Source organism: Canis lupus, chromosome 8 (genome assembly GCF_048164855.1).
Source record: "Canis lupus baileyi chromosome 8, mCanLup2.hap1, whole genome shotgun sequence".
NCBI classification, from domain to species: Eukaryota; Metazoa; Chordata; class Mammalia; order Carnivora; family Canidae; genus Canis; species Canis lupus.
In genome coordinates, this window is record NC_132845.1 from 45,966,272 (window position 1) to 45,978,749 (window position 12,478).

The window sequence follows — 12,478 nt, forward strand, 5'->3', positions numbered from 1 at the left end:
TTGGTGCATGCCTGGGTCGCCATGACCCCCTGTGACATTTGGAGCCCTGTGTACATGAGACAAAATGGTCAGTCATCACACTGTGTGGGCAGCCGGAATGATGGTCGGGTCAGAAGGCTGCCTCATGAGTGGTAGGTATGTCAGCCATCCCTGAGCTTTTGCTGTGCTGTCCACCTGCTGCTCTGACAGGTGTGACTGAGGCCTGGCTGGGCCCTGAGGTCTGCCCTGCAGGGGGCTGGCCCACGTTGGCAGGCTGACAAATGCTCACTGAAGGCGGTGAGTGCTGGAGCAGTGCAGTAGAGTCATCAGGCCTGTGGGGATTGAAACCAGACTCTCTGGATCCAAATCCTGGCTCTGCCTCTGCCAAATGGGTGACCTTGGGCCAGTCTTTGCCCGCTGCAGCTCCCTCCCTCCCCTGGTCGCCTGTTAGAGGATAAAGTGAATCAGTGTACATATTGGGTTCACAGCAGCACTGGGTCCATTTCTGATGCCCACTGGGCATTAGTGATGGTCCTTCGTACCGGGAGACAGGTAATTGGGCATTAGTGACAGTCCTTAGTACTGGGAGACAGGTAAACAAGGAGGTGTGCTCCTTTTTGGCACCACATAGCCCTGTGGGGCAAGTACTACCATGAGGCCCATTTGGTGACTGTGGGAACTGAGGCCCTAGGAGAAGGTGGTGAGCGGCAGGACACTGAGCCTGGGCCCCGGCCGCCCCAGCACCTCTGCCTTTGTGCTGTATGCTCTGCAGGCCCAGCCCCTGACGCTGGGGATCAGGGAGGCTGGCCAGGGGCCCAGGAGCGCTTTGAGGAGGCTGAGTCCAGCCCACTAACAAACCAGAAATCCAGCGAGCAGAAAGTTTGTAGGAGCCAGGGAGCCAAATTTAAAACAGAATGTGATTGTTTTTTAGAGGTTAGCCCCTCCCCTGCCATCTCTTCTACCCTGGTGATCCATCTGCCAGGGGTCAAAGGTGAATAAGTATTTCTAGAGTGTCTCTTTGTGGGAGGCATTGTGCCGGGCATGGTTGCACTCAGGATCTCATCGTAGCTCCATGGCAGCATGCGATGGAGCTGCTACTGTCTCTCTCTTACTTATGGGGAGACAGAGGCTCATTTGGTCAGGGCCCCTGGGCCAGTAAGTGAGAATGAGGTTGGACTTGGGTCTACCCTTACGTTGGGCAGGTTTTGTTAGCGTGGCCTGCCTCCTTGCTCCTAGTTCTCGAAGAGCACTGCAGAGCTGTTTGAACAAAAGGATTCTAGCCGCTTCCTCAGAAGGTGAGCAGGCTCTGCCTAGGAGAGTGTGGAAGGTGAGCTTTCCTAGATCATGGCAATAGCTCCTACAGAGCCAGAGCCAGACACCGGGGCCATGTCACCTGTCTGAGCCCTTGTCTGCCCCCTCTAGCTGCCAGCCTCTTTCTTCTTCCTTTCCCTCTCAGCCAAGATTCTTCCCAGAGCGGCCTGCCTGCTGTCCCCATGCTGCTTTTCCTGGCCATTCCCTCCTTCCTCCCTCTCCCCCGAACCATTGAGTGGGTACAAAGAAACCCATTGAGCAGCTTGGATCTACCAGGTACAGAGGCAGGGGTACTCTGACAGCGCTGCTCGGGCCACGAGCACTGTGAACCCCCATCAGGAGCAGGTGGCTGGAGGGGCCATCCAGCTGGCTCAGCACCACCCCGTGGCTTGCTGTGTGCCTGCTGCTCCCTGGGGAGCTGGCCAAGCACATTGTGTCCCGGGGCACCGCTGCAGTCACCAGGCACACCCACTCCCACCCACTCCAGTGATCCGGGCCTTGACAGAAATAAAGGGTGAACGGGCCAGAGCTCTGAGCTGGCCTTCCTAGCATTCTCTCCTCCCAAGTGTTCTCGTGAACTCCTTTTCTACCATTCAAGACTTGGACCAGTCATTTCCTTCTCCACGAAGCCCTCCTGAGCTTCCCCCTCGCCTCCGCCTCCCCCGCCTGGCAGGGTTCCTCACTCCTTCCTCCGTGCCCCCAGAGTCCACGTGGATGCACGCCAGAACCCTGCCTGCTCCAGGCTGGTCTGGGAGCCCCGTGCAGGCAGGCCCAGGGCTGCTTTCACCCCTGGTGTTTGGTCTGGCTCAGTGAGTGAGGTCAGTCCTGTGGTGACTGCAGTGCATCCAGCCTCCAGACTTGTCCCATCTGCTCCTAGCTTGTCCTTAGGGTGTTAGGACAATCACTTTCACTGTCGATTCTGTAGGTGAATGTTTTTTCAATTGAGGGATAACATAAAGTTCAGTAATCAGGTGTGTCAATGGCTTTGTGCTTATGACTGTGTGTGTGTCAAGGCAGAAGACATTTCTCGCAGCTTGTTCTCCGTCTATAACCTCCTCCTCCTCCTCCTAAAGGTGTCTTTTTTTTTTTTTTTGTGAAATACATATAAAATAATGGATTACCTATTCTTAAGTATACAGTTCAGTGGCATTAGGTACCTCCTTTAAAGGTACTCTTGACATTTAAGTGGCATTGGTAATAACTTTCTTGGGGCACAAGGACTGGATGACATAGAGACGACTAGAAAAGAAAGTGAAAGTTCCCCCAACCTCCCTATCCTCTTAAGAAGGGACCACTCTCTGGGGCTGGGGCGTCTGTAACCTTCTAGACCTTGCCATGGTCACCATCATTTACATATCTATCCACACAGGAAAACACAATTCAGATGGACATGTTTTAATTGATATATTTTTTTGTTTTTTTAATTGTAAACAGAATCCTGGATGGGTGGCTCAATTGTAGCTTGATTGTTTTTATTTTATTTTATTTATTCATTTGAGACAGAATGAGCAGAGGGGAGAGGCAGAGGAGAAACAGACTCACTGAGCAGGGAACCCAACTCGGGGCTTGATCCCAGGACGCCGAGATCATGACATGAGCCAAAGGCAGATGCTTAACCAGCTGAGCCACCCGGGCGCCCCTGCAGCTTGCTTTTTCATGTGCACTCTGCATGTGGCCTTTCTAGGATGGGGTGCCCCCAGACCTAATGGAGGGCATTCTGTTTGACACCTGGGGTATTTCTGTGTCCAACACCAGGGCCTTAGGTGTTTGCGTCCTCCTTCCTGACCCCTTGCTTCAGACCCCCCTCGCTGTCCCTGCAGAGCTGACTCTCAAATCCTGCAGCCCTAAAAGCCCTTAGTTACTTCCAACCCCTGGGGAGTTACCTTCTGGAGTATTTTAAACAAGGATGGAAGCCTTAGGGTGGTGGGGTGGAGAGTAAGGTGGAAGCAGACACTTCAGGGAGCAGTTCAGCCCTTGGGCCACCCCTGAAATCACATTGCTGGCCTTCCACTGGCCCTGACCTCAGAAGCCAGCCCTAATGGCCAGCCACAGAGCCTAGGCTCCAGCTGCATTCTCTGGATAACTGGAAGAATCTGTGCTGTCAGCAAGGACGGCCCCATATCTCCACACTCCTCTTGGCAGCTCAGGCTCCAGGTCCCTGGGAGATGAGCCCTTAGCAAAACCTGAACTTGCGGCATTTGGGAACTGTACACCTGATTCGCATACATGGTGTGCTCGCTTTATGAGAATATAAACCCAAAGGCCTCCTGAGTTTTGACTCTGAAGTGAGCTTTCCCCATTCTGCGCCTGCCCTTGCACTGTGCTAATCTCCTGAGGCTGTCAGGCTCCTGGTTTCTTCCATCCCTCACTTTCCTTCTTTACTGTTCTCTCTGTTGCTTTGGGCAGTATGGGTACAGGCAGCCATGAATTCACTCAGTAGCTGCCCATTGAGGTCCTGCCCTGCTCCAGGCACCTGGTTTAGTGTTGAGAGTATACCCGAGGGTAAGGTGGATGGGTCCTTCTCCTGGGGGCCTTCCATCTGGAATATCTGGGATTGTCCACTGTCCCACAGAGATTCCTGGAGGCCAGCAGCCAGGAGGCTCTTGACAGGAGCAGAAGGAATGTTCATGGATCTCTGTTTACATTTCCCAGCCAAGCCCTGTCTGCTTCTCCACAATCAGGCTTTTAAATATAAAAGAAAAATGAAAGGAAAAATAAAGTCCAAAATTATAATGTCCAAATGATTCCTGATAATTTTTTTTTAATTAACATGCATACAGGATTAGAAATTTCAAACAGAAAGGTCTAGAAATAAAAAAAAAAAAATACAAATGCACTTGTGTGGGTGTGCACACAGGACCACCTGCTTTTTCTTATCCCCCAAAGACTAAATCCCAAGACATTCTTAGGCCACTTTCGAGGAAAAGCTGTTCACAGCATCACGTGTAGCCCTTGTAAAGCTTTACTTGAAGGGCCCCCTACTGAGCTCCCTGCTCTTGCTTTTCCACTCTGGTACCAATTGTGTATGCACGCATATAGGTACAAAAAGATCTGGGTCTCTTTAACATGTTCGTGGATTCCCATTCTATGGTCAGACTGTAATTACCTAACTACTCCCCTCTTGATGGACATTTAGGTTATTTCCAGCTGTTCACTGGGTAGGTTGCATTTTAAAGGTTTGAAATTTCCCCAGTAAACATGTCCTCCCAATACCTGACCGTCGAGAAAAGCAGATCCCTTTGGAAAGTTTTAAAATTTATTTTTACAGTTGACTCTTAGCCTTTTTTTTTCCTTTTTTGTTAAGGAGGCAGGGAAAGGAAGGTGACTCTCATATGTTGGATGCTTACCAAAAGAACTTTTATATTCGAGATGACATTTAGTTCTAGAAGGCTGGCGTTATCTGCACTGTGTTTTAGACAAGGACCCTGATGCTCACTCGGAGAGGACCCACACAGCTCATGGGAGTCCAGCTGGGGATCGTAATGCCCTGAGCAGCCCAGGACACACACTTTCACTTCCCTTTATTTTAGCACTTTTGTACATCCAAGTTCATACAGAGCTCAGGGAGAATTTTCTAAGTCCGTCCACGTGAATTTTTGCTTGGACCTTCTAACTGGGTGATACTTTGCTCTGCATTTAGTCTCAGCTTTCTGTTTCAGAAAGCTTTGATTGTGGTGTTAATCTTGGGACCCTCGACTTCCTGGGTTTGAGGCCTTCAGCAGAAGATGAGGGGCTGTGTTCGGTCACACAGCATCCTAAGTGGACTCTGATGGATTCTGTCTGTCAAGTGGCACATGCTCAGGGTGCTCCCGCCTCTGGGCTCTCAGCCGTTGGCGTCTGTAATGCGCTATCTGGGTTTCCTGGGCAGTAGAATCATATCTCAATTTATCTGTCATTTTTGTGGATGAATAATCCAAAGTGAGTAAATAAAAATTAATGTTCAGATTTGGATGCTAATTTAGTTTCCAATTAGGTTTTGTTTTGAACGATATTGAAATTAATCTGTGCTCCTTGAAGACATTCCACTTAAGCAAAGTATGGTGGCCCCCAGAATACAGCTGGCGGTTGGTTGGGGGTGAATTCAGAAGATGGATAAACTGTATCAAGATAATGGAAAAGTTTTCTTTAAAACTTTCTCTTTTTTTTTTTTTTTTTTTTAAATGACAAAACGATGTCTGGACCTCATCCAGACCCTGAAAAGAGAAAAATACTTCAGTCAGAATCCTGCCCCAAACAAATCCATTTTCTTTTGTCTTTGTTCCCTTCTGGACCTGGTCCATTTGTATGTAAATACTTTTTAAAGGGTACTGAGCATCTAACTGAGTTTGAGCTCCTCCTGAAGCACCCTTATTTCAGGAGGAGCTTGGGCTTTGGGATTGGGCAGACTTAGTTCCCAGTCTGATGCGTGGCTCAGGAGCTGTGTGATATCCGGCGAGTCACTTTGCCCTTTGGAGCCTCTGTTTTCTCATCTATAAAATGGGAGTGGCGATCCCTTGAGCTCATCTGTGTTACCTGGACTGAGATACGGCTACGTGTTTCCCATAGGACGGGGCATGATCCACAGGCAACACACTGGCCTTTTTCATTCTCTTAGAAAGCCTCCTGACTTCTCAGAGAACTTTCTTTGGGGTCAGCTTCCTTTGCGGATGAGCTTTAACTCCTTGCTGGTGCTTGCCAAGCCCCTTTTCTACAGAGCCAGCATTTGGCTACATCCAGTGCACCTTTTTTTTTCTTATTTTTATAACAGCAAGATATATTGGTGTTCCATGTTCTGTAGTGGTATACAGTTTCTTTTAAAATAAATGTATTTAAGCTAGAAGTTAATACCACCAGCGTGCTGTACTTAAGACCTAAGTTGGGTGGAGGGTGTGTGGGTTTGAATCCCAGCTCTGCTGTCTCCTGGTCCTTTGACCACAGGTGGGTCATCCACCGCCTCTGAGCCTCAGTTTTATCGTCTGTAAAGGGAGTGAAACAGTGAAACAACAGGACGACCTCATGGGGTCATTGTCAAATTCAAGTGAGATAGTACAGTCAGCGCCCTTAGAGAGCATCTGGCACAAGCAGGGTACCATAAAAGTGCTAAGAGAGGTGTGTTTCCTAGGCAAACGAGTGACCTTTGGGAAGCACAGAGCTAGTGTTGCTGACTCAGGGCGGCAGGCAGTAGATGGTAGCTGGTGCTATTGTTCTGATGATTTAACAATGGTGGTGTTAATCATAGTCACGATGACAACATGGGAGGTTGCCTTTTTTGTTTTGGAAATAGAATTTCTTGGGGCCACAGCACTCAGGCAGCTTGATGATAGTGTCCCGTGAGATTCCAAGGTTCCAATCCGTGTGTTGACTTCCCTAGGCCAAGCCCAGCATTCGGTGCTTCATTAAACCCACCGAGACTCTAGAGCGTTCCCTTGAGATGAACAAGCACAAGGGCAAGAGGCGGGTGCAGAAGAGACCCAACTACAAAAACGTTGGGGAGGAAGACGATGACGAGAAGGGGCCCACCGAGGATGCCCAGGAAGACGCTGAGAAGACTAAAGGTATTGAGGGTGGTTCAAAAGGCATCAGGACGAGTGGGGAGAGTGAAGGTGAGTGCGCCCGCGAACACCACCCTGCTGCCTGCGCTGTGAGCCAGGCTGTCACTTGTGTCTAGTCCCCGTTGTGTGTCCGTGGGCACTTCCGTCCATTCCTGATGCCGGTGTACCTCATTCTGTGGGCTCAGCCCTCCGCAGGCAGCTGTGGGCAGGTCCACTGCAAGGCCTGCCCTCATCGCACGGGTGATCCAGAGCAGGGTTCTTAACTTGGAGCCGCATGCCTCGGTTTCCCCGTTGGTAAAAAGAAGGTAGCAGATAGTACTTACTCTGTGTTTCCGAGAATTAAATGCATTAATACATGTACCGTGCTTGGAGCAGTGCCCGACCCGTGTCACAGGCATTTACTGACACTACTGCTCTCATCATGTTTATTGGAGTTTTTATTACTCCCCATCACCTGCGATTATGATTTTTGACACAGTCATTATTCCTAGTGCACTGCAGGAAGAAAACTTGTGTTTAATGAGATTATGTATATTTAATAAGTCTTTTTTTTCCGGAATCAAATAATCAAATATAATCCCCTAGATAATCTTACATCAAGATTTATTCAAAGTCCTGTCTGTTTAGAATGAGGTACACCTGGCTTTGGGGCATGTGTGCTCAGTAAGCAGAATCATTCATTCCTCTTCTTGGTTTGTGTTGGGGATGATTCTGGTTTAATTTCCACCTTCCTCTCGCTTAGATACTCACACCTCAATCTGGAGAGCACTGTCTGCTCTGGAATTAGGCAAGCTTTATCTGTGCAGTCTCTTGTGTCATGGGCCGGGTGCACAGCCACACAGATGGGGTCTTGGCCACGGCCCTGCGCACTCAGAGTGGAGCAAGGGCTGGGGTGGAAGTGGGTTGGGGGCTCTGCGTGCTGGACACGAGCTCCCACCACACCTCATGGCACAGACACGGGCTGTCCTCAGCTCCTACTGCAGGCTATCCTCCTAGGCCTTGGTCTGGTGGTGTCTGCTCCAAAGCCAGCTGCCCTTAGCCCATCAGTCTGGACCATGTGAGTCCCTAGTCCACGGTGTCTGAAGCTGGAAAATGCAGTAACTCAGTAAATCAATGACTGGGAATCATTTGTTTTGGGGAGTTTGCTGTGATTATGGAGCTGAAACCCGCCCCCTTCCCCACCCTGCTGGCCCCATTCTGATTTTCTTGGCAGTTCTCAGGGAATGACACGATCACATTTCAATAAGTATAACCAAAGCATCTCTCTGGTGCCACCCGGCCCTCTTTTTAAGGCTGAGATCCCCAGCATGCTTTTCTTTTTGTTTAAAGTGCGCAGTCAGCATTTGGCGTAGGCATTCGTTCTTGGCTCAGAACACGTATGCCAACAAGTATCACTTTGGTGGGGAGGTGAGGGGCAAACGCAAGGTAAGCAAGCCTTCTTAGTTTGCTTATTTGTATCTTTCTTTTCTTTTTTAAACTCAGGAGAAAATTGTCTGCTTAAAACCTGGGGTTTAGCTGTGCTGTGGCCACACTGGGCAAAAGGAGGAGGATTTCACCCCATTTTGTACTCTGTGTTCTTGTCGATTTTGTTTTGGAAAGATGCTACCTCTTTCATTCCAGTCCTTTTAAGGGCTGCTGTCTAACCAGGCCTGGCCATGACTAACCCTGGTGTGGACAGGGCAGGCTTGGCCACAAACACAGTCAAATGAGTCAGCCTGGAGGCCCAGTCCTGGTGTGCGGGGCTCCCGTGGCTCGGCCAGGCTACTGTGCCAGCTCACTATTGAGATTGGGGTGATGGCTCCCCAGATGCTGAGCCTCCCTGCCTGGTACAGGGGGCAAGGGGAGAAACGTTCATCACCAGCCCATAAAAACCTGTTTTCTGGATGGCTACTCGGCCAGGTTGTATCAGACAAGGCCCTGGGATCTCCTGGAGGTTTTGCTTGGACAGTCGATGCTGATGTTAGAGCTTGGTCGAACATGGCTCTCAGTGACCCTCTTGTTGTTTCAGTGCCCTCCTGTTTCCCTGAACACACATTAGTTATTCCAAAATATTATGGACCTAGCATCTTCCCGCTCAGCTCAACATAAATAAATACAGCTCTCACAGGCCTGTCCAGCAGAGACCCCTAACTGGGCTGCAGCAGCTTTCATGTGAATGGTGTCCTTGATCTCTTAGTTATTTTCAGATTTAAGGTACAGTTGGTGGGTATTCTCTCCTTAGACTGTGTTGGGGTAATAGCATGCAGCTGTTAGCTCCCGTGACTTGGAAGGGTATAGGCGACAGCATCAATACGGCAGATGCTAAGAAATGGGATGCTGGCCTTACAGTCATGTCTGGGTTTATTGCAAGCCTTGAGTGGCCTCCCCGAGCCCTGTACCTGTTTCCTCGTGTGGAAATGGAGTATGAAAAGGTGTAATTCATGTGATGTTTTTTTTCTGTTTTTTTTTTTAAATAAATGTATATGTTAGAATTTTTATGGTTATAAGAGTTAGGAATTCAACTCAGACTGGCATCAAAAGGGCAATTATTGTTCATGTCACTGGAAGGCTTGGGCAGGTCCAGACCTGAGTATAGATGACCATCAGCAGTGCCAGGCTCACATCCTATCAACTTATTACCAAACTTCCCATCAGCTTCCCCTCAGCTGCAGCTCTAGTCTAGGGGCTGATGCTCCGTGACACTGATAGGCCTGGCTCACCCACTGCTGTAGAGGTGTGTTCTGTGCCGGTTGGGTCACTTGTTGATCCTTTGATGACTCCCTCAGTTTAAAAAAGAGGATGTGTTTATCAGAAAGGGGTGTGGTTGTTGACGCAGAGGAAACAGCAGATGCCCCCCTAGAAAGCCACACTGTTTCTGTGTGCTCCTCACGCCCCTCAGGGCTGTCTGCTCCCTTGCTCTTTGGAGGTGGCTATGTGGCTCTTTCCCCCTCCAGAGTATTTTTTCCCCAGCAAGCTTCTTGCCTTGTCCCTAGATCTAGAGACTTCTTGTGATGTCCTTCTTGTGACAGACAGGCACACGTGACTCTTGAGCGAAGAGATGCTGGCACCAATGCCCCTGCAAACCCTGCCATCCCCATGTTAGTGGGGAAATCTTGCCTTAAAAAGGTGACATATAGAGCACTGGCATAAAAAGGCATGTGGTCACAAGTCACAATTTTGCCATGACCTGATTTAAATGTGGCATTAACATGTTCTTTTTCTACAAATGCAACCAGAATTCACACCTCCTCCACATTTAAGCCCAGACAAGGAAGTAGTGTGAAATGAATGTGTGCCTCTGGACCCTCTGCTCTACTGCAGGCCCCAAGTGACGAGTGACTCATTCTGAAACCAAGAAAATCACAGGGCCCCTAAATTTGCAGAAATTGCACACTAAAAGGCCAGAGAAGAGTGCCCTAATGGCCAAAGCCAAAGAAGTGTCTACTCAGTGCTCATTCTATCTTACCTTTCTCTTCAGTCTGAAAGGACAGTTGTCTCTTTTTGGAGTCGCTTAGAGTAGTAGATTGATAAACAGACCTAGGACAAGAGAAAGATGGCTTGGACATCTTGTATGAGGAAAAGGGTTTAGCTTTTGTTTTTTTTCCCTATGGAAAAAGAATGCACTGATTTCCTGGCCTGAGGTTGAAAACCTGCTCTTTTCTTGCATCCCAACAAAGGCACAGGGTGAAGAAGACAACTCTCACTCTGAACCTGCCAGGTCAGCTGGGAATTGAGGGGTACCCGGAAGTTTGGAACTCCGGCTTTGGTGTTTTTGTTTTGTTTTGTTTTGTTTTAAGTCTCTATTGAAATGAGATGGAACCCTGGCCTCATTTCTGGCTCCTCTTAAAAACCCAGAGCCAACCCCACGGCTGGCGGAGTTTCCTGATTGGGATGAGCCATGAATCAGCCATTGGGAAGTTGGAGTCTGAATCCTAGACCCTGGAGGGGCTGCTCCTGAGCAGCTCTGTGACCCTCGGCAAGTCATTGCTTCTCTACCAATTGGGAGGCCTTCACGATGCCCAGCCCTCAGCTTGTCAGAAATGAGAACGTCTCTGTCCCCACACTTAACCATGTGATTCATGAGCACTAAAGGCGAGAGAGCAGAGTGAGGAGCTTGAAGGGGCCTTTTGGCTTGGCTGGAGGGACTTGGTGGTTGGGCACCCCCCACCCCCTACTGCAAGTTTCTGTGAAGCCTGGTTCTCTATTAATTTGTATAATGACTTAGTGAGGTGGGTGAGTGTGTGTGTGTGTGTGTGTGTGTGTGTGTGTGTGTGGTGGGGGACAGCGGGAAGGGAGAGAGAAGGATATTAGGAGGCTGGCCCGCCATTGTAAAGATGTGGGAGTGCCACCTTTTCAAATGGGCTTAACTTGTATAAGGAACTTCCCAGAAAAAAAAAAAAAAATCTAAATTCAACCTTGTGCTGTTCAGGGAAGGCAAAACACAAAACAAAGGAAGAGGTTCCCCCCAAATCCTCAGCTCATACACACCCTGTTGTTGCCAGGAGCTATTTTCCTCTTGAAATCTGCTTCAAAGCCAGCCAATAGCATACAGTCCTTCCCTTATTTCCTAGGTAACCAGCAAGGGCATCTTTCTCCTCCTTCCCTGAACGTTCTCGTTAAAGCCTTCTTATTCTCCCCTTCCCCCTTTTTATTGTCTGTCCTCATTTTGATTCCTGGAATGTAGAACACAGAGGGCAACTCAGAAAATCCTTGAATTTGTGAAGTCAAAGACTGTTGGGAGGTCATGCCTGCCATTTCCCTGAAAAGCACTTCATTTACCAAATATTAATCAGATTAGAATGTATATCATCCTGGGCAAGTTGATGGATTATTGCTGTTATTTAAAGAAATCAGAGTGTCAGAGCATCAGGGAAGCTCAGGGATCTGGCCAGAGCTGTCATTTAGAGGGGGAGAGGTTGACCTCCTGGGGTGCTGAGAGTCCTCCGGCCTCTCCTGTACATTCCTGCTATTGTGCAACAGAACCACCATCCGTCTCTACCCCTCTTTTCCTCTTCCTGAACTGAAACTCTGTCCCCGTTAAACATTAACTCCCCATCTCCCCCCTCCCTCTCCCAGCAACCACCTTTCCACTTTCTGCCTCTTTGAATCTGACTGTTCTACGTACTTCCTATAAATGAGACCATGCAGCATTTGTTTTTTGTGACTATCTTATTTTACTTAGCGTCATGTCCTCAAGGTTCATCTGTGGTGTCACCTGTGCCAGGACTTCCTTTTTAAGGCTAAACGATATTCCATTTTTTGGATATACCACATTTTTGCTTATCCATTCACTCCTTGATGGACACTTGGGTTGCTTCTACCTTTTGGCCATCATGACTGCTATGACCACGGGTCTGCAAATCCTCTCCTGCCTTGGGGGTTTTTGTGGAAATGATAGAGGCCAAGGAGGGCCAGGGCAGGCCTGTGAAACCAGAGATGCTGGAGATCTGGGTTCCCACGCCCAGCCACTCAGCCTCACAAGGACATTCCTTGACTCTCAGGGGCTCAACACTCCTGTTGTATAAAGGGGTCATACCACCCACCAGACTGGGGTGCTAGAGCCTTCAAGATTATGGGTCCTGGTGCCTCCCTGGTGCTGGGACTATAACCACACAGATTTTTTCCTTTCCAGGATGTGGCCAATGGGTAGTGCTGGGAGAGGAGCCGCAGCAGCAGGG

The 12,478-nt window shown here is 49.0% G+C and overlaps 1 protein-coding gene across 10 annotated transcripts in view; it reads left to right on the plus strand.

Moving 5' to 3' along the window:
- The window catches only part of CLEC16A (C-type lectin domain containing 16A), a 196,458-nt gene that overhangs the window by 42,049 nt on the left and 141,931 nt on the right, over window positions 1–12,478 (plus strand). For 9 of the 10 annotated variants that reach the window (XM_072835793.1, XM_072835795.1, XM_072835794.1 and 6 more), the window contains exon 10: window positions 6,641–6,872. In XM_072835793.1, coding sequence (XP_072691894.1) covers window positions 6,641–6,872 — 232 coding nt within the window. The remainder of the gene's footprint in view (window positions 1–6,640; window positions 6,873–12,478) is intronic. The other variant, XM_072835790.1, reaches the window with a different exon arrangement.